We start from the raw sequence: 26,486 nt of genomic DNA on the forward strand, positions 1-26,486 counted from the left end.
GACAGGGTCATGGCGGCCAATGCTCATTGATGCACGTGGGAAACAAAGTCATGTGGTCCGAACAAACAGACAAGCTACTGTAGCTCAAATTGATCAAGAAGTTAATGCTGGTTCTGATAGAAAGGTGTAAGAATACGAAGTGCATCGCAGTTTGTTGCGCATGTGGCTGCATAGCCGCAGACCAGTCAGGGTGCCCATGCTGACCCCTGTCCACCACTGAAAGCGGCAACAGTGGGCACGTGAGCATCAGAACTGGACCACGGGGAATGGAAGAAGGTGGCCTGGTCTGATTAATCTCGTTTTCCTTTACATCACGTGGACGGCCAGGTGCGTGTGCGTCGCTTACCTGGGGAACACATGGCGCCTTCATTATAGGAAGAAGGCAAGCCAGCGGAGGCAGTGTGATACTTTGGGCAATTTTCTGCTGGGAAACCTTGGGTCAAGCCATCCGACGAGTTTGAAGTGTTGACTTGGCCTCCAAATTCCCCAGATCTCAATCCAATCAAGCATGTGGGATTTGCTGAACAAATAATGGTCATAATGTTATGCTTGATCGATGCAAGTACCATAGATATCAAGAGTGCATATTTATTTATTTATTTGTCAATCATGCTTAAAGTTTACCATTTATATATATACAGGGAGTGCAGAATTATTAGGCACGTTGATTTTCTGATCATATTTTTTTTCCAGGCACATTTGACCAATTCCAAACCACAGTAATCCTAATAACTACTATTAATTTAGTATTTAATAATGTATAAGTGATATATAATTGTTCATGAAGGCTGGAAATGAAAATCACCTTATATTCAGGTGTGCAGAATTATTAGGCATGTTTTCTTTTACAGATAAATTGAGCCTAAAAAGAGATTTAACTCAGACTGAAAAGTCAAAAAGTATTAAATGCCCATGAGAAGTATGCAATACTAATGCAATACTAGACATTGCAGTTAAGGCGTGACCATTGCACAGTGAAATGCTCGTTGGGTCAGCAGGGTCAGACAAAAACATGTGGCGGAGAAAAGACACCTGTTAACTGCAAAAGAATTAAGAATTAAGGTGAAGAATTAAGGGTGAAACCATCAGGAACCCTTTAGTCTCCAGCGCCACCATTTTCCAGAGCTGCAACCTACCTGGAGTCTCCAGAAGTGCAAGGTGTCAGGATCTCAGAGACTTCAGTTAGGTAAAGAATCCTAAAAAATGACCCCCACTAAATAAGAATCATAAGCTGAAGTGTTGTAAAATACATGAAGCCTGCTTTTTTATAGGCTTTATAGGTTTTATAGGTTGAGAATGACTCTTGAAGGACCAGCACCACATCCTCTAGCACCACTGTTTGAAGAATTCATCTTCCAGAATCTGGCAGTACGTTTTGGGAGTTCATTTTAGTCCATCCTGAAGTCCGTTTTGCAGAGATGGACTAAAAATGAACTCCCAAAACGTACTGCCAGATTCTGGAAGATGAATTCTTCAAACAGTGGTACTAGAGGATGTGGTGCTGGTCCTTCAAGAGTCACTCTCAACCTATCTGTCCATAAAGCCTATAAAAAAACCTTCTTCATGTATTTTACAACACTTCAGCTTGTGATTCTTATCTAGTGGGGGTCATTTTTTAGGATTCTTTACCTAACTGAAGTCTCTGAGATCCTGACACCTTGCACTTCTGGAGACTCCAGGTTAAGGTTCAGCTCTGGAAAATGGTGGCGCTGGAGACTAAAGGGTTCCTGATGGTTTCACACTTAATTCTTCACCTTAATTCTTAATTATTTTGCAGTTAACAGGTGTCTTTTCTTCACCACCTGTTTTTGTCTGACCCTGCTGACCCAACGAGCATTTCACTGTCCAATGGTCATGCCTTAACTGCAATGTCTAGTATTGCATTAGTATTGCATCCTTCTCATGGGCATTTCATACTTTTTGACTTTTCAGTCTGAGTTAAATCTCTTTTTTGGCTCAATTTATCTGTAAAAGAAAACATGCCTAATAATTCTGCACACCTGAATATAAGGTGATTTTCATTTCCAGCCTTCATGAACAATTATATATCACTTATACATTATTAAATACTAAATCAATAGTAGTTATTAGGATTACTGTGGTTTGGAATTGGTCAAATGTGCCTGGAAAAAAAATATGATCAGAAAATCAACGTGCCTAATAATTCTGCACTCCCTATATATATGATATGATATATGTGATATAAACCAACATTTTCCAAAAATGCCTCATTATTATTGGCAGGTTTATGTCTAAAAGAAAGCCCTACACTAAATAAAAATAAATAAAAATATTGAAAATATTAATTCTTAATATGTAATGTCTTGGCTCAGGTTTAGTGTTCTGGTTTAGTGGTTTGATAGCCTCATTAAATTGAGCTGAGCACTAGCTAGCTGTTGCCAACTAAACAAATAGGCAAGGCTGCTGCCTGCTGTAGTCTTTCCCTTCTACCATTGACTGTGAACAATAAAACCTGTCCGTAAGGGCAAAACTGGTTCATATAAAACTGTAATTAACCTTTATCTTATTTCCTTCTTCAGGTCAGCTTACCATGATTGTGGGCCAGGTGGGTTGTGGGAAATCATCCCTGCTATTGGCAATGCTGGGGGAGATGCAGACGATCAGTGGAAAAGTCTTCTGGAGCAAGTGAGAATTTCAAAATTTGCATAATTATTGTTGAAAATACTATGATGTATTATTATTTGCAGAAGTGTTTATAAACATTATGGAGCTTGCGATTTGCCTTAAAACTCAAAGGGGCCAAATTACTGCCTGTTGTGACCCCCTAAAGCAGTAATTTGCAATTTGTGTTTGTGTAGCAGAAAACAGGGGAGTACATCTGCATGCCAGACTCATCAGATGCTAATCAAAGTCTTCATCTTTACAAGCACACATGCACATAAATATCCCACTGTGCATTGCATCCGCTATTATGATGTATGTATGTACCATGGTGTACATACACAGATGTGTGTGAGGACTGTCTTACTCTCCCTGTGTGTTTGTGTATGAGTGTATTCATTACTTATTACACTGGCTCTGTGTATTTCTTCTATCTTTCTTCTGTCTTTTTCTCCCACATGTCATTCTGTCATCTGCGTTATCAGCACACAAGGGAAATGCTTTTCTTTCTGTGAATATCTCCATCTCCATGCTGGAGATGGTCTCTGATTAGCATTTGTAAGCAAAGCCAAGCAGATCCACATGCTAAATATACATGTATACACATTTACAGTGGCTCCGAAATATGAACGCAAGTCACATTTTAAAATTGTGCATTGCATTAGATAACTAAATGCTAAACCATCTTAATGCCATCAGAAGGAAATTCCATTTATTGATTTTCATTGTTAAAGCACTAATGGGTAAATTACCTCTCTACATTTAAAATTTGCTTACTTATCAAAATAGTTTTAACAGGACAAGGTCATCAAAAAAATACTATTAATTATTCCATCAACACGAACAGAACTGGGTAAAAAATCTTTTGCATCATATGCACCAAATATCTGGAATGAACTCCAAAACACCTTAAATCTAGAATCACTTCCATCTATTAATACTTTTAAAAACCTTTTAAAATCAAATATGACTGAACAGTGTAATTGCTTTTAAGGTGCCTTTTAAATTGTATGTCTGTATTTGCTTACGTCAAGTATAATGTCTTGTTTGTGTTCTAGTATGTATAGTGTATGTATAGAGATTTGTGGTGTTTTATGATCTTTGTCCTGTCTTTTATGTCTTTCTTTTCGCCGCCAGTCTTGGCCAGGATTCCCTGAGAGAAGAGTTACTGTAACTCAATGGGACTTTTCCTGGTTAAATAAAGGTTAAATAAAATAAAAATAGGATCCAAAGGATCCTTGATAACTTTTTTATTAAAGAAAATTCAGAATCAAAATCTTGGCAGTCAGCATATGAAACGTGGTTAATACATCTAATTTAATATATCTAATATATCTTGGTTTCTGTTAATAACAAGTGTGAAAACAATAGGCGTTGTCATAATTACAGCAGAAATACCAGACGAAATCTTAGTTGTTTAAATTCCTAAGTTTGTTGTCCTTGTTTTGCCCTCAAAACATTTGAAATGAGTGGTTAAACTTTAAAATAAATGCCTTTTCTTTGATATTTTGTAATGTAATGCAATGGCATTCATACATTTTAAGTGTGGCTTACAGTAAAATAATCATTACAATTCTGTATAATAATGAAAATTCGGTCAGAATGTCGTTCCAAACATTTTTACATTTCTTCTGTGGAAGATATTTTGAAAAATGTCCATACAATGAAAGTTAATGGGGGCCAGTGTTGTTTTGAGCCCCAATGACTTTTATTGTATGGGCAATTACAGGGCCACTGTAATTGTAAAGCCATTCAGTTCATAATAATATGGAGGAAAATGAATTTGTCAAAGTGCCCCTATTATGCTATTAGGTCTTCTGCAATAGGTTTAGGTAATGTATCTAAGGTAAAAAAATAAAATAAAAAAAACACTGTAATTGTCTCATAATATACATTGCAGCATGACCAGTATCTTTGTCTGAAACCGTTCAATAAAGTATCCAGCCTCTCTAAACCCCTCCTTTCAGAGAGCCTACTCTGCTCTGATTGGTCAGATGGCTCAGTCTGTTGCGATTGGTCTACCGGTTACCGTGCATGTCAGAAAGAAAACAGCCATTATAGTATTAATTTCAGCTCAGAGGCATCCAGAAATTCGTACCCTATATAAGAAGCGTAGCGATGGCATTGGTTTTACCGTATAAATTCGAGCCCGATTCCTCATTCTTTGGAAGTGCATTCAAAGTGCTTTCACTTTCATAGTGCAGAAAACAGCATCTTCTCGATGGCCAATGAAGACCATTTGCGGGCATTATTCAAATTTGTTACAAACCTACTTAGGTTCATGCAGAAAGTAATACTGGAATTACTGACGACTCGTTTCGGAAAATTCAGAATCAGTGAATAACTTTGCAGCCCTTTTACATTCACAAACCGTTATATTACACATTACAAAAGGGGCACTTTAAGACAATTTGCGACATTGCGATATTGAATTAAATAGTATCTCTGCTGTCTTTGCGAACAGTGCAATGAATCTTGGTCTTTCAGTTAGAGTTTGTCAGTTCTCTAATGACAATGATATTACTCTCCAATTAAAATGTTATACTAATATATTACTAAAAGAGACTTTCTGGAGACCAGTTATAGTTTAAAATATCACTCTACCCTATTTACCTCTTGAGGAGAGTCTGTCAATGTTCTTACAGAACGGCACGTGTCCTAATGCACAACTAACTCTGGTCACGTGTGTGTGTGTGTGTGTGTGTGTGTTTGTTTCTCTGTGTCCTTTTCTCCAATGGTGTGCTAAATCAGGCTGCCTGATTGTGAGATACTCTTCGATGGGAACATAAGGTATTTCACCAGAGGTCTTCACATGCTTACATGCTACACAGCCACACAGTGACCTCTATTAACCAAAACATAAAAATGGCCAAAATAGGCAAAGATTCAGATGGCCTAGACTAAAGATTATTGGTTTGCCAACTGCTAACTAGCAGTGTTGATGTTCTATAATGTCTTCTAACGTGGATGACTTGCGACTTGCAGCGGGCACGATACAGAGCTGTCTCATGAAGAACGGAGGTACCCGTTTGCAAACCCTTTCAGCAGATGTGCCCTCATCACCCCCTCTCCCCATGCATTCATTTACCAATGCATTTATCCCTTCCTTTACATTTCTCTGGCTTCGATAAAATGGGTGGTGTGTTTGTTTTTGTGAGATGTGTTGTGCAAAGCGTTTAAAAATGCCGGGAGTCTTCACCTCTCTTGGACACAGTGAGGCTTTCTTGTACAGATATTGATTTTGGACAATAATTGGTTTAGTTAAAAGCTGGACCCCTCCAACGGAAAGAACAACAGAATTTTGTCTAACAAGACGAGGCCCTTCTCGATATCATGTGGTTTATTTTTTGGTTTTGTAGCCATTAAAACTGCGGTGTGAGATTTCAATGCCTCTAGTGGTACCAATTGGAATTGTAAAAATAACTGTTTCCAAACTCACACCAGAACTTGCTACAGAGCAATGTTGAATAAGTAAAAAGCATAAATTTTTTTGCAGACATAGCTTACTTATAACAGTCTCTGAATAAGAAAGGACAGGAGAACATTTTGTAAAACACACATCAGCTCTCACAGTGAAGAGTTCCCTGCATTTAATCTGTAGCTTTAATCTCATCATTAACCAGGTTTTTTTCCTTCATTTCATAGCAGAAACATTAGTGTTTGCTGTGATGGCAAGCTGAGTGTGTTTTCCACATTTCTAACTGATCAATTCTTTCATTCTTCCTCTCTTTCTCGACCTTTCATGGATCAGTAAAAACAGGTACTCTGTGGCCTATGCAACGCAGAAGTCATGGCTGCTGAACGCCACCGTAGAGGAAAACATCACGTTTGGAAGTCCTTTCAATAAACAGAGGTGAGGTCAAAAGATCTCAAAACATCACTATAGAAAATGCCATTGTGTTTAACTCGTTAGAGTAATTTCTGTCATCTCTACTTGATAAGAACTCTGTTTTTTTTCATTCTAATTAAAGTCAGCATAACATTGAAATTTAAACTATTTACTTTCTTAATGCATGGTCTTATTGTGAATGATTCATTTGTGCATATTTTGGCTCAAAATTTCTCCCCAAATTGTCTTACATTTTTTAAATCAAAATAATAGCTTGCTTTTCCTTTGAAATGACATCACTTAGGCCATGTGGGATATTCATTTCATTGTTTGCATCAATAGAACATTTGTTTTAAGTTGTGCATGACACAACATTCCCCTAATGTTCCCTTAACCGATCTGCAACCATGCTCTAACATTACATAACCGTTTTAGCATTCTGAGAATGCCTACTTTTCACCATCCAATTAAGTCCTATTTTTTTTCTCATCGAATATCCCTTTTCAATCAAAAACATACAGGGAAGCAGGGCCGTGCAGAGAGTTCTTCAGGGGCTCAAATGTAAAAAAGGGGCAATAATATATATATATATATATATATATATATATATATATATATATATATATATATATATATATATATATATATATATATATATATATATATATATATATATATATATATATATCCTTATGCTCATCAAGCCTGCATTTATTTAATCAAAAATACAGAAAAAACTGTATCCTAATATTGTGAAATATTATTACATTATGTTCTTTTTAACTTTTTATTAATCAAAGAATCTTGAAAAGAGTGTCACAGTTTCCATTATTGACATTAAATCATCATATTAGAATGATTTCTGAATGATCATGTGACACTGAAGAGTGGAGTAATGATGCTGAAAATACAGCTTTGACCACAGGAATAAATTATATTTTAAATTATTTTAAAATAGAAAACCATTATTTTAGTAATATTTCACAATATTGCTGTTTTTTATCAAATAAATGCAGGCTTGATGAACATAAGAGACTTATAATGCTGCATAATATTCAAAAATGGTAAATTAATATAATAAAGTCATTTCACGTAACCATGTCGCCAGCCTACACTTCACATAATAAATATGTGAAGTGTAGCAACGCATAGCAACGCATTATGGCCACGCCTCAACAGAAATTGTCCGACTTTTGAGCCGTTCGTTACTATTGTATGCATTGTCATGTTATTATAATCACATTTATTTAGTTTTATTGACCACGATATTATCATTGATATTTGTCTGAGAGGGGCACTTTTGATTCATTTTGAAAAAGGGCAGGGGCTCGAGCACCCAAAGCCCCCCCCCCCCCCATTTTGACTTGCTTTTATGAGTTTAAACATGAATTTGTTCTGACCTTATTTACTTTCTTAAACCATGTTTCTGCAATTATGTCACCTAGGTCGTATGGGATATTATTTTTTGTTATGTGCCTCAACAGAACCCACAACATTCCCCTAACATTCCCTTAACCTTTCAGCAATCATGTAGCTGAAGCTGTAACCATACATACATGTTCAAGCATTGATAAAGAATACCATCCAAACGAGTGTTGATAGATACAATTGTGTCTTATTTGAATATCCCTTTTCACTTGAAATATGTCATATCACAGAAATAAAAGTGGTTTGTGAATGGAGATTAACATTGACTTTTAAAAAAAACTGTGAACTTGCTATTGTGGCTTGTAGCCTTTATGTCACTTTGATTTTAAATCAGTCAGCACTTTCACTGATTTTTTTTTTACAGCGTTCAGGGCTAGACCTTAACTATAATAAAACTCCCTGTGGAAACTCCGGGTCATGTCATTGTTCATTTTCACTCCCTAGAGATCTCATGTTCAAAATTCCTATGCTTTGGTTTTTGCGGGAAAACATTCTTATATTTTTAAACTCCAAATCTATTGGACAGATACAAAGCGGTGATTGATGCCTGCTCGCTTCAACCAGATATCGACCTCCTTCCTTTTGGAGACCAGACGGAAATCGGAGAGCGGGTAAGAGAAGACAGCTCACTGTGTCTGGGCTTGAGACCAGCTCTCTGACCTCAGCTGCTGTGATACTAATCAAATAAAAAACGTGTTATTGAGACTACCATGATGTTACACTATGTCATCAGAATCAAAAGTGTTTAATTTGTGTTTGTGTGCTGTAATCCTACAGGGTATTAATCTCAGTGGTGGTCAGAGACAACGGATCTGTGTGGCCAGAGCTCTGTACCAGAACACCAACATCGTTTTCCTGGTAGGAACCAACTTTTCCAATACATATATCTTCCCGATTGTGTCTTACCTCCACCCTCCACAAGTGATATGCCACACGTCTGAGATGCTATGAATGACCGCAGCTTTTAATTCAATTTCAGAGGTACTCCCAGAAGAGATTTCTTAACTGACACAAGATAGCACAGGGTACGTTGTGGCAGCAATAGCAGAAAACACAGTTATGTTTAAGGGCTGTTATTAGATTACTGTACAAAACTACACACCCTTCCGGACATGATCATGACTTCATCTCATTCCAATTACCATTCCTTGTAATGACGTTATGTCTCACAACCTAGAAAGTTGATTTAGTGACATTTTGGGTCAATCGTAAAAGTGATTTAAGCAAATATAAAGCACATTTAATTACTATTGAAGTGGTTACTCTATATGCTTTTGGATGGTTTTCTGAACTGATAATTTTCAGAGATGGTAATTTTGTATTTACGCATCTATGGAATCTTTAACATCCATTGAACCTTTCCATTTCACAAAAAGGCTCTTTATAATGGAAAAACGTTATTTAGGTTCTTTGGGGAACTCAAAATAGTTCTTCTATAGCATCGCTGTGAAAATTCCCTTTTGGATGGAGTGTAATGTTGTCTCAAGTTGAAACAAACATCAAGCAAAGCTGAATTAACCCTGGTTTCTAAATGTCTAGATCTGTTTCTACAATCTCATATTGAATTGAAGTTGTGTTAACCTGGTTTTGGCTTTGCTTACCTATAGGATGACCCGTTCTCTGCCCTGGACATCCACCTCAGTGATCATCTGATGCAGGAGGGGATACTCAAGTTCCTTCAGGACGACAAACGGACGGTGGTCTTGGTCACTCATAAGCTACAGTATCTCATCCATGCAGACTGGGTAACTATGATTCTTTGCTGACTGTTGACCTTGAACATTTTGAGGCTGGTTCTTCATGATACTCTGGAAAAGGGGGATGTCTTGATGAATTAAAGATTAATTACTTGCTGTCATAGCAAAGACAATAATCAAAAACAAATGGCTTTAGACTCTGTCTTACTTTCTCTGTGTGGTAGATAATAGCCATGAAGGACGGCTCAGTGCTGAGAGAGGGAACATTAAAGGATATCCAGACTCATGATGTGGAACTCTACGAGCACTGGAAGACCCTGATGAACAGACATGACCAAGAGCTTGAAAAGGTCCTTCATCTATAAAAACAAGATGTTGTATTTTGTAATTTAATGTTTGACATAGTAAAATTCTCTGTGTAAGACAAAAACTAAAGGCTTTGCACGACTTTTATGATCTGTACAGATTTTTAAAAATTAAGCATCGTAAACTTGCTAACTTTGTGAATATTCGCAGAGAAAAACTGGGCATCATACATTTGGCAACTGAGAATCACACACTAACAGACTTTTGCGTCATTCTGAACACAACAAACATGCACGTTGTTGCTAGAAGATGCAACTATTTCAACAATCTGAGCGCATGGTCTGAAGCGCATGGCGCAGGTGCACTTAGAGCGTGTCCGAATCCACTTTTGCAAGTTTAACGACGGAAAAAAATGGGTTGTTTTGGGCGTAATGTGCAACAAACCAATCGGAGTGTCATCTCCCATTCCCTTTAAAAGCCAGTTGCGCTTGCACCATGGCGGATTCACTATTTACATGGCGGAATTTGCGAGCGTAAAGATTGAGCGCTAGCCTAGAAATCTAGACGCACCCTGGCGGCAGCAAATCTAATTTGCAGCCAGGGTAGTCTAGCAACTCTCCGTTGGCTTGCGTGCTGGAAAAACCAAACTCTGGTCAGGCCAATCACATCGTGTATAGAGTCGGTGGGTGGGGTTAAAATAATGACAGTAGAGTTGTGGCGGTTCCGCGTGCTACTTGTAAACAAAGAAGCTGGCGAACAACGGTCTTTCAAATCGGCTTTGGCCACGACTCTGGAAGACTTGGAGTTAAGCTTTTCTTTGAGAAAAGAACAAAGAACGGCACTGAAGTCATTCTTAAAAAAGGAAGATGTGTTTGGAGTTTTGCCGACCGGATACGGCGAAAGTTTAATCTATCAACTAGCTCGGCTTCACCTTCTTCGTTGCTCTGGTTGGTTGTAGCGCTATCCTATTGCATGCAGAGGGAATTTAAAAGACAACCGTTTATCCCGCCCCTCGGATTGAGCCCTGCCAATGGTGAGTTCCCAGACCCATCATCTTGATGTGGGTCTGGCTTGTCAGGCTAACTGAACGCTTCTCCAGAGAGAAATCCTTTTATTTTTTATATTTAAAAATAAATATTTTTAAGTTTGTGTGCTGCTGCTCGTCCCTGTGTGTGTAAAAAAAACAGTGTACGCGCGTTGTGTACCCGCCTATAGGCACATATGACTGCGCTATTGACTTTAGACCAGGTTTTTGTTAGTAAAGTTTTTGTTAGTATGGTGCAGTCGTATTCAGTTGCCTCAAAATAGCAACACGCTAACAATGCGCCTGAACAAGCCTCGTTTTCAGACCAGATGGGCATGAGTGCGTTTGCTAATTAAACAATGTGTCGCTGGACATGAAAATGATAACTGTGTCGGGCTGAAATTAGCAAAAAAACATTTGCGCCACGCTTAGCGTCCCATTGCGCCAGGTGTATGATAGGGGCCTAAAATTAGTGTTCTAAAATTAGTTCAAAATATCAAACATGTTTGATATCCTTTGACTAGATTAGAGTCGGTGCCCATCGTAGGCCTACATGACATGATTTACTGTGAAATCTGAACTGAACTCCAACTTCCCAAAAGTCTGCAGACTTTCAGCAACGACCGTTTACTTGTTTAGATTGCAAATTGGGGCAAAAATTTGGGCAAAGTAGTGTAGTGTATTCCAACCTTAAAACAAACAACAACAAAAAACTGTAAAAATGAACATTGAGCAGACACCATTTTTGTTGAAAAAGTTGTGTTTCTGTTGCACTGTTTTAGGAGCCCGAACTGGAGAGTCAGACCACTCTGGAGAGGAAAACCCTGAGGAGAGCGTTCTATTCCAGAGAGGCGAAGAACCAGATTGACGATGAGGATGAAGGTAAATGTTTGTCAACATTTCAGCACTTTCAGCAACTTTTCTATTGTTTCTTTTGGAAAAACATGTCTTGGACACCTTATTTTTCCATTCCATAGAGGAGGAGGTGGAGGAGGATGAAGATGACAACATGTCCACCACCACCAGCCGCCGTTCTAAGATCCCATGGAAGATGTGCTGCAGTTACCTTTCCTCAGGTGGCTTCCTCATGGTCTTCCTGATGGTGTCATCCAAGTTGGCCAAGCACTCAGTTATGGTGGCCATTGACTATTGGCTAGCAGATTGGACGTCCTCAAACTCGCAAAGCCAAAGTCTTGCTGATTCTTTTGTCAACGCAACCAATTACACAAAGAACTTTAATGCCACACAGATCGCAGAGGTGACGCATAACTGCTGTTTCCTCTTTGAAATATTCTACTTTGTAGTTATACTGAAGTGGAGCTCTTTGCTTTTTTTACAGCATCACTCCTACGTGCCAGTGTTTATTATCCTGTGCGGGGCTGGGATAGCACTCTGCCTTATCACTTCCTTAACTGTAGAGTTTCTAGGAGTAGCTGCAGCTACAAACCTCCATCATAACCTCCTGAACAAGATCATTCATGCTCCCATCAGGTACTTACTCATTATTAGGAATCCTACTGTTATTTGAAGGGAACACACTATCATGTTATTATAAAATGTTCTTTTGCTACATCGATAGATTCTTTGATGTCACACCGCTTGGACAAATCCTGAACCGTTTCTCAGCGGACACCAACATCATCGATCAGGTGAGAGAAAGACAGACAGAACGAGGTCTGTTTGAAGTGTCAAGTACGTCTCTCTCATTTTAAGTCTATTGAGACAAGCCTTGGGTTTCCACACAAACTTGTGACCTCCGTGCTGTGGTAGTCAACATTATTGTGTTAATGAGATGAGGAATATGGCGTATGTGTGCTAATGTGCAACTTTTTCGTTTTCTCTCCACAGCACATTCCCCCAACACTAGAGTCTCTCACTCGCTCCACTCTGCTCTGTCTCTCGGCAATTGGGGTCATTGCTTTTGTCACCCCTGCTTTCCTCGTTGCACTGGTTCCCCTCGCTGTAGCCTTCTACTTCATCCAGAAGTACTTCCGGGTTGCTTCCAAGTAAGTGGTTCACTGAACAATGAACGTACTCAAAAAAATTACTCTTTGGCTGAACTCGATTCAGTCATGGACAGTGGTTCCACAGGTTGGAAACATGTTATCTATACTTTGTATAGGATCAAGTTGATTTGAGTAAACCCAACTCAAATTAGATGTGTCAAAATAACTTGATTGAATGAAATGTCTTAATTTGGTCTTCTGGTGAAAATGACAGACTTCTCTCTGGTGACGAATGATGGACTTCATTTAAACCCCACCTTTTCTTACAATCGACAGCAAGCTCACATTTGTTTTTGAGTGCAACGCCCACATCTCAAAATTCAATCAACAATCAATGATTGGAACCCTGCTCCACATTTTTCCTTTTTCACAATCCGCTACACTCAGATGTTCCTCAAAGATGGGAAAAAATGGCTTTCACCACTTTCGGGCGTTTTTGTTTGCATGTTCTCAACCCAAGCACATCCTCTACACTTCACCACAATGGAACCCCCCTTAAAAACACCAGTAGATCAGAAACTGTTTTAAATACCAACAATACCAATACTCTCCCTATCCAGTCCTGTGCAAAGTGTGATGGCAAGTGGAAAGGCTGTTTCCCAGTTTCTACAATGCTACTTTAACAAGAATAATTTTAACTAAACTAACTAGCTCCAAGACAAAGCCAAAGTTACAAAACAACACTGTAGTGTTGGCTCTAGTGTAGCACTTAACCTGAAATTTGACTATTAAAAAAGTTGAAATCACAGTATTACAGAAGCATATATTGTTTAGCAAGATCGAAACTCATGATAGTTCTGTCTTGCAATGATTATACAGTAATCGCTAAAATCAGTTTTACTATAAATATTTTGAAAGACATTTTTACTTCCAGAACCTGACTTAGCTCTATTGACTCTATTGATCGATCTCTCTCTCTCTCTCTCTCTCTCTCTCTCTCTCTCTCTCTCTCTCTCTCTCTCTCTCTCTCTCTCTCTCTCTCTCTCTCTCTCTCTCTCTCTCTCTCTCTCTCTCTCTCTCTCTCTCTCTCTCTCTCTCTCTCTCTCTCTCTCTCTCTCTCTCTCTCTCTCTCTCTCTCTCTCTCTCTCTCTCTCTCTCTCTCTCTCTCTCTCTCTCTCTCTCTCTCTCTCTCTCTGCTGCTTTTTCTTTTCTCCTTCAGAGATCTGCAAGATCTCGATGACTCCACTCAACTGCCTCTTCTCTGTCATTTCTCTGAGACTGCAGAAGGCCTCACCACCATTCGAGCATTCAGGTCAGTGAATCTAGGCTTTTCTGAAAGCACATGGCTGTTTGAATAACCTACATTTTATCTTTCTCTCTGTTCCCCTGACTGGATGCAGAACTAAGCATTTGCATATGAGTGACAACAGAATTAAATGCATCTTTATGATACAAAGGCATTTTTGTGCAATATCAGCCATGCAGAATTGATGCCGTCTCAGTGGCTCTGGGCCATTTCTTATAAACACATGGTGCACGTTCATCCATCCTGGACTTAGTAGTAATCTGAAAATAAACATTAAAAGATTAAGCTTTCATCTCCTCTGTTAAGTCTCCAGAGTGTTTACATTAATGAATTGAACACTCTCATCCTTCACAGCTGTGTTGCTGTTTAGCTGTAGTCAGTCACAGTTTCTGTATCATGCACTAAATGGTTTTAACTCGCATAGTAAAAGGTCTCTGTTTCCAGACATGAGGCTCGCTTTAAGCAGCGGATGTTGGAGCTAACTGACACTAACAACACGGCCTACCTATTTCTCTCTGCTGCCAACCGCTGGCTGGAGGTTAGAACTGTAAGTAAAGCGTCACATGCTGAAAAATTATAACTTGAAAAACTTTAAGCAGTGTTCATGTGATGTAGAAATATTAACAATATCACGACAATTCGTAACTATTTTACGTTTTGGTATGTTGGTTGCTAATTTGCATTAATTCATATGATCCCATTTTTTATACATTTTCATTCAATCTGTGCCCACCTAGGGTTAGGTTTTTGGGCGGAGCTTCATGCTTACTTTTTTCAAAAAATCGTACATTTTTGTATCACATCGTATGGATTAAAGGGATAGTTCACCCAAAAATGAAAATTAGCCCATGATTTACTCACCCTCAAGTCATCCTAGGTGTATATAATATACATCCTAGGTGCATAAATATGACATTCTTCTTTCAGACGAATATAATCAGAGTTATATTAAAAAAGTCCAGGCTAATCCAAGCATTATAATAGCAGTAATAGTTGCTCTGTTTTTGAAGTCCATAAAAAATGCACCTGTCCATCGAATAACGTGCTCCACGCGGCTCCGGGGTGTTAATAAAGGCCTTCTGAAGCGAATCGATGCGTTTGTGTAAGAAAAATATCCATATTTAAAACTTTATCACGTAAAGTTCCAGCCGATCGCCTTCCGTGGAAAAGTGTTGAAAGTTGAAAGTGAAACTCAAGATGCGTACGTGACGTCATGACGAGCGTACCTGGTCGCGTTAGTCTTTCGATCGGCAGAGGACCTTCAACACTTTTTCCATAAATTGAACACGGAAGGCAGTCGGCCGAAACTTTATTTTATAAAGTTTTAAATATGGATATTTTTCTTACACAAACGCATCGATTCGCTTCAGAAGGCCTTTATTAACACCCCGGAGCCACATGGAGCACGTTATTTGACGGACAGATGCATTTTTTATGGACTTCAAAAACAGAGCAACTATTACTGCTATTATAAAGCTTGGATTAGCCAGGACTTTTGTAAAATAACTAGTATGAAAGAAGAATGTCATATACACCTAGGATGACTTGAGGGTGAGTAAATCATGGGCTAATTTTCATTTTTGGGTGAACTAACCCTTTAATGCAAAATCACCACCTTATAAAATAGTTACGTTTTCTCACAAGATAGGGTTGGAAATTCTTTTGTTTTATTTTCATTTATTAATATAATTTTAATTTACTTCATTCCTGAATAAATCAACCATTTGAATGAATCGAAATGAATGCATGATTCAATGATTTACTTATTTAGACATTTACCCCCACCTACTGACAGTTTTTTGTTCCTTTAATAACAAACCCATTAAAGGTATAGTTTACCTAAAAAATATATCATCATTTACTCACATTCATGTTCGTTGAAGCCTAGAAGATTATGTATAATAAATCCTATGTTGAATCAAATAAAATGTGTTTCCTTTTTTTCCAAAGCCAATTTAATGTTTATTTGATGCTTTTCTATTTAACACAATAATGACTTTTGGGGGTAATTTTATTAATTAATTGATTAATTAATCGACACAGTATTGCTATCAACTTATCTGTGGTATTTTAAAAACCTATATAACACCATTTGTATTTTCCTCTCAGGATTATCTGGGTGCTGTGATTGTCCTCACTGCAGCAGTGGCAGCCATCTGGACCTCATCAGAGTCCGGTCGGGTCGGACTGGGTCTAACATATGCCCTCACTGTGAGTTTAAACACAGCTTTACTGAATTTCTAGCATGCAACAGTGGTCATCAGGTTCATCGCAGTGATTTAAAACTTAATAAACACTTAACGTCCTCAATGTGCTTTGTTTTAAGGTGACAAATTATCTGAACTGGGTGGTGAGGAATCTGGCAGACCTGGAAGTCCAGATGGCTGCAGTAAAGAAGGTCAACAGCTTCCTGAGCACAGAATCTGAGAACTATGAGGGATCCATGGGTAATACATTATAAATGTGTCTTTTGTTTGACACATTTAGTATTTTTCTACTTAAAAATATTTTTATGATAATCCAGAGTTTTATTTAGTTTCTAAATGAAGATTTAGACCTACTAGATAAAAGCCCCGACTTCCTGGCATTCAGAGCACTACTAACATGTGCATTTCCTCACATTTTAGTGCATTAGGACAGAGCGACCTGACACAAACCACTCAGAGCATCATGAAAGGATGTTTAGCACATCTAAACACTCGCCTCTAGAGACAAAGAAGGAATGACAAAAGGCCAGTTTTAGCAATAGCCACTGTTAGCCGCAAAAAAATAGCTTATTCTCCATCTCCTTCTCAGTGACCTAATGGAAAACTGAGGTGGATAGTAGTAGGCACGTGACAAAACTTTGACATTTGGACACCATATATAGCTGTGTTAATTGCAGCTTGTTAAAGTGCTCGCTTGTAGTGTTCTGGGTTTTTTGTTGCCATTGATGTATCAGTGTTATGTCTACTTTCACTCTCCTCAGATAAAGTCATGGGTGGCGGCACTTAATCCACTGACAGGGCAGGAAAGAACATTCTGTAGCTAACCGTTCTATAAACCAAATTCTATCCAAAAACATGCTTTACCACAATATTAAATGTTTTTTCCACTTCAAAAGGTTTCGCCTAAAGACATAAATAGTACTTTTGAAATATTGTGCACTCACATTAAGTATGCCTCCAGACACAGGTGGCCCAGATAAGCTATTTTAGTTTACATAACGTTGGGGTAACACTTTATTTTGATGATCCCCTTTAGACATTCTACTGACTACAAGTAGCATTGCACCTACATGTCAACTAACTCTCATTAGAGTATTAGTAGACTGTCTGCTTAATATCTGCTAACACTGTCTCCCGGTTGATATTCTACTGCCTATAAAAAAAAGACTTTATATATAGGAAGACGGTGCACTCTGATTACTTATGAATGGGAGAAAGTGCAACGCCCAATATGGCGAATAAGCCCTGCCTTCTAAATGAAAGAGCCAATAGTTGATCAGTAAAGTCATCGTGTCACTGCAGCTGCCGTTAGAAGCTCCGGACGGTTGCTTTAGAAACAGGCAGTGTTCTGAGACTTTTAGGATTGCACATCTGCATTAGCTTTGTCCAGGCCGAAATATGCAGTTTTTTTTGTTATGATTTGAGCGTTTAGAAACAGAATTTATGAGACAGTTGTTGTCCGATTTCATTGGTGATTTCAAATATGAAATTGAATCGTAAGCTTGGCTAACTGTTTTGTTCAAAGAATTTGATGTTTCCCCATTCAAAGATATAGGAGATGCATTTGCATGCCCGAGAGGCGTTTCAAAGATGGCCGCCGAGTGAAATTACTTGTCTTAAAAGGGACTTTGCTATAGGTAACTTTGCAACAGGACAGCTTATTCTACTAACCCTACCCCATTTGAGTAAATCCCAAAGTATACTTTCGGCCGTCCGCGTTCCACAACGGTCTGTGTGCGTAATTTTCTTCATCAGGAGAGTCTGTGGATGTTCGCGCACACTGTCCGCAAGGAGCCCAATTTTTTGTATACAACAGCGCATATACAAGTGACTTGAACGCTTGAAAACAAAGTCCACTAGATAGTGTGCACACGCTGATCGTGCGCTCAAGGCCAAAAGAGTGCACTTTGAAAGGCTCGCAAGACGGAGCGTAATGTGTAAAATGAAGTATACCTGGGGCTTAATATTCAACTAATACTCTAATGAGAGTTAGTTGGCAAGTAGGTGCAATGTTATTTATAGTCAACAGAATATCTAAAGGGTACCATCAAAATACAGTTGGTAGCCCTTTATATATATATCTATATTTATATCTATATTTTATCTTCTAATGGATATAGCATGAGGAGACTGGTATCAGTATTGAATATATTATGGTAACTAAATCCAGATCTTTCATTCATTTTTCATTCACAATCATTCACCTTCTGGTTTTTATGTGATTTCAGATGTCTCACAGGTACCGGAAGACTGGCCACAGCATGGCGAAATAGAAATCCATGATTTGTGTGTCCGTTACGACTCCTTGTTAAAACCTGTCCTCAAACACGTCAATGCCCACATCAACCCTGGGCAGAAGGTATACACACCAACTTACAACTTAGAGATATTTTTATCAAATTTTTTCCCTTAATTTTCATTAATCTTGTCATTAATCTTGAATGAATAGGCAAGGATGGTGAAACAAGCAATAATTAAGTGTTGTTATTGTTAAATAAAACAAACACTATTAAAGGAACACTCCACTTTTTATGAAAATAGGCTCATTTTCCAACTCCCCTAGAGTTAAACAGTTGAGTTCTACCCGTTTTCGAATCCATTCAGCCGATCTCCGGGTCTGGCGATATCACTTTTAGCATAGCTTAGCATAGATCATTAAATCTGATTAGACCGTTAGCATCTCCCTCAAAAATGACCAAGGAACGTTGCTGCCGTACCATGAGTGCAGCGGCGCAATGATATTACGCAGCGCCTGAAAATAGTCCCCAGCATGCTCTCTGTGCAAGCAGGTTGTCACGTTGGTTATGTTGACGGAAGTTAGCCTATTTTCAGGCTTTGCGTAATATCATTGTGCCGCTGCACTCATGGTACGGCACAAAGCTCCTTTATTATTAAGCAGGAATGAGAGTATATTTCCTAGCCATATCGGCCTAGAAAAATCAACTTGTAATTTTCCGTCGGTCTTAGTACACAATGTAACTACAGAAGAGTCAAGTTTTAAATAGGAAAAATATAAAAACTCTTTGGTCATTTTTTGAGCGAGATGCTAATGGTCTAATCAGATTCAATGATCTATGCTAGGCTATGCTAAAAGTGCTACCGCCAGACCCGGAGATCGGCAGAATTGATTCGAAAACGGTAAACCTCAACTCAAGTTGGAAAATGAGCCTATTTTCATTAAAAGTGGAGTGTTCCTTTAAAGAAAATCATGAAATAATAAATGAAAAAAATCTAAAATTACTGCTAAAATTACTAAAGCGTAATAAACTAATACATAAAAAAGAACAAAATGACTACATCTTAAACTAAACTTAAAATATAAAGCTAAAAGCTAATTCAAAATACTATAGTTGAATATAAATAATACTAAAATAACCAATATTATAAATAAATAAACAATTGCAATAAATAAACAATATTATTATTATTCTCAAGCAGTCTGTTAACCTCAATGGTATCATTAAAGGGGTGGTTCCGTGGTTTTTTTTCTAGGCTTGGTTGTGTTTATGGGGCGCAGTATAACATGTCTTAATACTTCTTTTTTTTTTTAAACGCTGTATTTTTCTTATGTTTTACCTTTATTCCACACCGCTGTCTCCACTGTCCCTTGAACGGCTCATTTGCTTCCTGCTTCTATGAAGCCCATCCCTCCGAAAAACGCAATGGTCTTAGATTGGTTAGATGGCCAAATGTAGTTTGTAGTTCTGCAACAGCTCTCTCTCTCTTTCGTAATGACTGCGACGTGGCCTAGCCCACTTTGTTGCGTGTTCGCGGGGGGCAGTGTTTATGTTAATAGCAAGGGTATGATGTCACCAACCCGGGAAGAAGCTTGTTGTAGTCCAAACCGGCCGTTTTTGTAGGCAATAAACTGCCATAACTTTAAAAGACAATATCTCCGTTTGCATTGAACTTTCAGTGCTGTAACTTTGTAGATACTGTTTATGCTCAAGCAGCAACATTACACACTAACTAAAGTTAAAAAAGTGAAATCGCATGCAACCACCCCTTTAAAGTGGTCCAGTAAGTCGCAGTGAAATGAAACCTCCAACCGAAGATGTCAAAGAGCATTCGGCGGTCCTGATACCGATCGACCTGTTGTAGCACGTATACTGTACCACTAAGTTGTGGTTTCGTCACAGTGCCGTTAAATTTCTTGTTGCACTGTCAAACCACAGTCATTCTCTGCCGGAATATCGACTACACAGTGCAGCAAAATCTTCACAATTTGCAACTCCCTCATCAGCTTTAATCTTTATTAGTCTAACTTGTTTTTAAGAGGTTCCCTGGCTCACAATATACGAGTATGACAGCACAGATGGCTTCTTCTTGTGACATGGGAACCGTGTCCGCACTAGTTTGTGTAATTTAACAGCCCAGAGCGTGTTTATACAAAAGCAATCTGTAAATGTCAAGCAGTGTAAAGCGCTCACATGTTGTTCTTACTGTCGCAGGTGGGCATCTGTGGTAGAACGGGCAGTGGAAAGTCTTCGCTGTCTCTGGCCTTCTTCAACATGGTGGATGTTTTCGAAGGTAGGTCTTCCCAGGACATCTTCCAAGTCTCTATTTAATAAAATATTACGGTTCAGCATTACAGCGCTTGGATGTATTTCAAGCTCGCCGCTGGGGAGATGCTGACCCTTGTGGATCCTTAAAGAAGAAAAAAAGGAGTTAGGAAAATGTGAAAGAAAAGCCATGGATGTTTATGATAAAGATATTTTAATGTCCTCAGCTGCTTAGCCCAGAAACATTTATTTCTTTTGCGCGTGTTGTTTGTTCTGTTACCGTATGGTTACTGTCACTTTGACAAGAAGCCATGATGTCATATTTAGACATTAAACATAGAGATTTGTTGAGTCTTACTGTTATTATTGACAGATTTTTTTTCAAACCTGTATGAAAATGTCAAACAGAATCTAAATCATGCTATACAGTGAGGAAAATAAGTATTTGAACACCCTGCTATTTTGCAAGTTCTCCCACTTAGAAATCATGGGGGGGGTCTGAAATTGTCATCGTAGGTGCATGTCCACTGTGAGAGACATAATCTAAAAAACAAAAAAATCAAGAAATCACAATGTATGATTTTTTAACTATTTATTTGTATGATACAGCTGTAAATAAGTATTTGAACACCTGAGAAAATCAATGTTAATATTTGGTACAGTAGCCTTTGTTTGCAATTACAGAGGTCAACCGTTTCCTGTAGTTTTTCACCAGGTTTGCACACACTGCAGGAGGGATTTTGGCCCACTCCTCCACACAGATCTTCTCTAGATCAGTCAGGTTTCTGGCCTGTCGCTGAGAAACACAGAGTTTGAGCTCCCTCCAAAGATTCTCTATTGGGTTTAGGTCTGGAGACTGGCTAGGCCATATGGAGACAGATTAGTCTCATTAATAATTCACGCAAAAAACAAGATGCACACATGTGTAGCCAATTTCACATGCATAAAACCAAATTCACGTGCGCAAATTAAAATTATACATTCATAAAATACATTTCACAAATGCAAAACACAATTCGTAGATTTACAACTGTGCACAAAAACTTCTGAATGTTTAAAATGTACACGTTCATCCTGTAATGTGAATGTGCAAATCGTCATTCACGTGTGAATTGCTTTGGATTTGTGCGTGTGTGTTTTTGAGACTTTCCTGGCAGCACTCTCCTCCCACCCGGATCAGTCGAACGCTTTAGCCAATCAGATTTAAGCTTATCAATCGGCCAATCATTATCGCGTGGGGGCGGGCCCACCTGCTGTCACGTCATTAGCTTCCTTTCGACCACAAGCAGAGGTAGGCTATGTGCAGTGTGATCGGTTCACTTCTGTGTTTACTGAAACGAAGAAGTTACAGATCAGTTGAAGTGATAGTTTATTAAATATTAACAGATGTAAGCAACTGCTGTGGTAATCAGATGTCCCATATGAAGAGGAAAATGATGCTTGTTGTGTTGGATTTTAGCTGCAGGTACAGAGACGGACATCTCTTTCAGTTACAATCACATAAATGAGTGCAAAACAATCATCTGAGTGGCGAATTAGCACTAACTGCTCTTTCCTAATTAAATAATAGAACAAGACCAAGTGAAAAATATCCAAAAACTTTATACTTTTCATAATAGTCTATTTATATACACCATCTCTCATCATTCAAACCATTGTTATGCTTTCTATGGAGACAATCCTAGCACTGTATGGTATGCATATGAATAATTCTTTATGAAGTAAACATAAGAATCCATCAATAGGCTACATAAATGTTTATTTTCACACAGCAGTTAATAAACTATCACTTCAACTGATCTGTTACTTCTTAGTTTCAGTAAACACAGAAATGAACCGATCACACTGCACATAGCCTACCTCTGCTTGTGGTCGAAAGGAAGCTAATGACGTGACAGCAGGTGGGCCCGCCCCCACGCGATAATGATTGGCCGATTGATAAGCTTAAATCTGATTGGCTAAAGCGTTCGACTGATCCGGGTGGGAGGAGAGTGCTGCCAGGAAAGTCTCAAAAACACACACGCACAAATCCAAAGCAATTCACACGTGAATGACGATTTGCACATTCACATTACAGGATGAACGTGTACATTTTAAACATTCAGAAGTTTTTGTGCACAGTTGTAAATCTACGAATTGTGTTTTGCATTTGTGAAATGTATTTTATGAATGTATAATTTTAATTTGCGCACGTGAATTTGGTTTTATGCATGTGAAATTGGCTACACATGTGTGCATCTTGTTTTTTGCGTGAATTATTAATGAGACTAATCTGTCTCCATAAGGCCATGCCAGAACCTTGATATGCTTCTTACAGAGCCACTCCTTGGTTATCCTGGCTGTGTGCTTCGGGTCATTGTCATGTTGGAAGACCCATCTTCAATGCTCTAACTGAGGGAAGGAGGTTGTTCCCCAAAATCTCGCAATACATGGCCCCAGTCATCCTCTCCTTAATACAGTGCAGTCGCCCTGTCCCATGTGCAGAAAAACACCCCCAAAGCATGATGGTACCACCCCCATGCTTCACAGTAGGGATGGTGTTCTTGGGATGGTACTCATCATTCTTCTTCCTCCAAACACGTTTAGTGGAATTATGACCAAAAAGTTCTATTTTGGTCTCATCTGACCACATGACTTTCTCCCATGACTCCTCTGGATCATCCAAATGGTCATTGGCAAACTTAAGACGAGCCTGGACATGCGCTGGTTTAAGCAGGGGAACCTTCCGTGCCATGCATGATTTCAAACCATGACGTCTTAGTGTATTACCAACAGTAACCTTGGAAACGGTGGTCCCAGCTCTTTTCAGGTCATTGACCAGCTCCTCCCGTGTAGTTCTGGGCTGATTTCTCACCTTTCTTAGGATCATTGAGACCCCACGAGGTGAGATCTTGCATAGAGCTCCAGTCCGAGGGAGATTGACATTCATGTTTAGCTTCTTCCATTTTCTAATGATTGCTCCAACAGTGGACCTTTTTTCACCAAGCTGCTTGGCAATTTCCCCGTAGCCCTTTCCAGCCTTGTGGAGGTGTACAATTTTGTCTCTAGTGTCTTTGGAAAGCTCTTTGGTCTTGGGCATGTTAGTAGTTGGATTCTTACTGATTGTATGGGGTGGACAGGTGTCTTTATGCAGCTAACGACCTCAAACAGGTGCATCTAATTTAGGATAATAAATGGAGTGGAGGTGGACATTTTAAAGGCAGACTAACAGGTCTTTGAGGGTCAGAATTCTAGCTGATAGACAGGTGTTAAAATACTTATTTGCAGCTGTATCATACAAATAAATAGTTAAAAAAATCATACATTGTGATTTCTGGATTTTTTTTTTTAGATTATGTCTCTCACAGTGGACATAGACTTACTATAGTACAAACAGTAAATTATTCATAATTACAAGTAACTAACCCTAAACCAAACCCTAACTCTATAGTAAGTACATGTGGATAATTAATATTAGTACTATTATTAGTAATTATAACTAATATTAGTAATATTTAGTACAATGTTCACTGATGCATTTGTAAATGCAAAACTATGTTTTTTCCTCTACTTTTTCCCCGTTATAAATTAAATAAAATTAAAGAATGTTTTAGGACTAAAACTTCTATGAAAAAAGGTAGTATTATTTTTAAGGAATTGCCTCAGTTTAAGCGTATTGTTTTTATTAGAAAGAAATACAAAGTTATTTTCTCCAAGTGTTTTATCATATTATCCAGCGTACAGCATTAACTTCATATTTCTCTTGGCCAAAATAAATCTTTAGCCAAATCAAACAGTTCTTGCTGTGCACATGAGCACATGATATGTTTTAAATCAGAAGAGCACGGACCTTCTCTTCACCGTGTCCATATAAAGCTAAAATGAAAATCTTAAGAGCTTGTTTGGTCTTTGGGTATTCACTACAGACCACTATGTATTAAAGTCAAGTTACTGTAAACTGACCTGAACACCCAAAACTAATAAAAAACAATACTTCAGGAGAAGAGGGGGAAAAAAATTATGATTAGTTTGAGATTTTAAACATAGCTATATCTTATATAGCTAGATATGTTAAATGAATGTTAAAACTAAAATGAAATAAAAATAAATAAGGCTAGTTTTAAAAAAATTGTAAAAATGGCAAAAGTATGTAACAAAAATGACTAAAACAAACTAAAAAAGTAAATGATAAAAATAGAAATAAATAAATACAAATATAAAGCTAATTCAAAAACGTTTTTTATATAATCTTTTCTTAGGAAAGATTGTTATTGATGGCATTGACATCTGCAAGCTTCCACTACAAACCCTGAGATCCCGTCTGTCGATCATCCTACAGGACCCAGTGCTGTTCAGCGGATCCATCCGGTAAACACACGCAAACATGCTCACGCAAACATACAAACAGACACACGGATACACTTGTATCTGCGTAATGCATGCACCTCACGCACTCGCTGAGGCTAAACTGACCCAAACAGACAAGACCGGGGACAATAAACACTCACTTCCTGCCTGACATTTTTAATCAGAAGTTCAATATAAACACAGATCATTTACAAAACACAGGGATCCCTGGGATGTGACATAGGGGGCATTCCACTTTATTGGCTTTGCATAATTATGCTGTTTTCAGAAGCTATGCATCTAGTATTTTATTCCACAATATGTTTCTTTTCAAACACTGTTAAGTATTTCTTTAACTGGATACTCAATATGAGTCCTCAACTTCCAAGCTTGTTTGAACTTCTCACGGATACTAAGTGTCATGTTTGTTTCTGAAGACAGTGAGCATATGGGGTTTGTTTAAAAAGGCCGCCATGGGATAAGAAAGAAAATAAAACTGAACCACCATCACAAGTCATCTGGGAATGGTTTTGGGCAAGCTGTTGTCATGACAATGTTTATATGAAGCAGGCCTAATGGATCATTGGGCCCAGGAGACCGAGCGTATGAGTTATTGGTACAGCAAATCTCTTCTTGATTTTAATTTTGGAAAACGCAGGCCATGAAGGAAGAAGCTGTGGTTGGAAGCCATTTCACAGTGTGTTAAAACGGATGTGAATATGGGTTCATTAGTATTATTGCCTCTTATGGTCATTTGGGTGCATTAACACAATGTCCCTTGAGTTTGTTGCTCATTTTAAAGCGGTAGTTCGTCCAAATATTGAAATTCTATCAAATTTTAGTCAACCTGATGATGCTCCAATTCCACATCTTTCTTACGTGGAACAAGAAAAGAGATAATTTGAAGAATGTCCAAGCTGCTTTTTTCCATACAATCAAAGGGAATTACTGGGGTTCGTTGAGTGCCTAAAAATCTCTCCAATCTCATTTATCTTCATGTACACTACCGTTCAAAACATGAGCTCAGTGTTTTATGACCATTTGACCCAAAAATTACAGTAAACAAAGTAATATTGTGAAATATTATTACAAATTAAAGACACTGAGACATTTTAAAGTATCATTTATTAATGAGATGGCAAAACAGATTTTTCAGCATCATTACTCAAGGCTTCAGTGTCACATAATCCTTCATAAATCAATCTAATATGCTGATTTGGTGCTCAAGAAACATTTTTTATTATTATCAGTGTTGAAAACTCTTGTGCTGCTTAATATTTTTGTGAAAACCGT

At 38.2% G+C, this 26,486-nt stretch overlaps 1 protein-coding gene across 12 annotated transcripts in view; it reads left to right on the plus strand.

The window, feature by feature from the left end:
• The window catches only part of abcc9 (ATP-binding cassette, sub-family C (CFTR/MRP), member 9), a 54,431-nt gene that overhangs the window by 19,287 nt on the left and 8,658 nt on the right, over nt 1-26,486 (plus strand). For 3 of the 12 annotated variants that reach the window (XM_079818164.1, XM_079818163.1, XM_079818165.1), the window contains 18 exons: nt 2,541-2,646; nt 6,374-6,475; nt 8,406-8,490; nt 8,657-8,737; nt 9,487-9,624; nt 9,801-9,926; nt 11,689-11,788; nt 11,884-12,164; nt 12,246-12,397; nt 12,486-12,555; nt 12,755-12,912; nt 14,072-14,164; nt 14,603-14,705; nt 16,268-16,369; nt 16,485-16,605; nt 18,594-18,724; nt 20,817-20,895; nt 25,106-25,214. In XM_079818164.1, coding sequence (XP_079674290.1) covers nt 2,541-2,646; nt 6,374-6,475; nt 8,406-8,490; nt 8,657-8,737; nt 9,487-9,624; nt 9,801-9,926; nt 11,689-11,788; nt 11,884-12,164; nt 12,246-12,397; nt 12,486-12,555; nt 12,755-12,912; nt 14,072-14,164; nt 14,603-14,705; nt 16,268-16,369; nt 16,485-16,605; nt 18,594-18,724; nt 20,817-20,895; nt 25,106-25,214 — 2,137 coding nt within the window. Of the gene's footprint in view, nt 1-2,540; nt 2,647-5,373; nt 5,413-5,607; nt 5,644-6,373; nt 6,476-8,405; nt 8,491-8,656; nt 8,738-9,486; nt 9,625-9,800; nt 9,927-11,688; nt 11,789-11,883; nt 12,398-12,485; nt 12,556-12,754; nt 12,913-14,071; nt 14,165-14,602; nt 14,706-16,267; nt 16,370-16,484; nt 16,606-18,593; nt 18,725-20,816; nt 20,896-25,105; nt 25,215-26,486 lie in introns of all 12 variants that reach the window. The other 9 variants (XM_079818170.1, XM_079818171.1, XM_079818173.1 and 6 more) reach the window with 5 other exon arrangements.

This window comes from Gobio gobio, assembly GCF_949357685.1.
Source record: "Gobio gobio genome assembly, chromosome: 5".
Lineage (NCBI taxonomy): Eukaryota > Metazoa > Chordata > Actinopteri > Cypriniformes > Gobionidae > Gobio > Gobio gobio.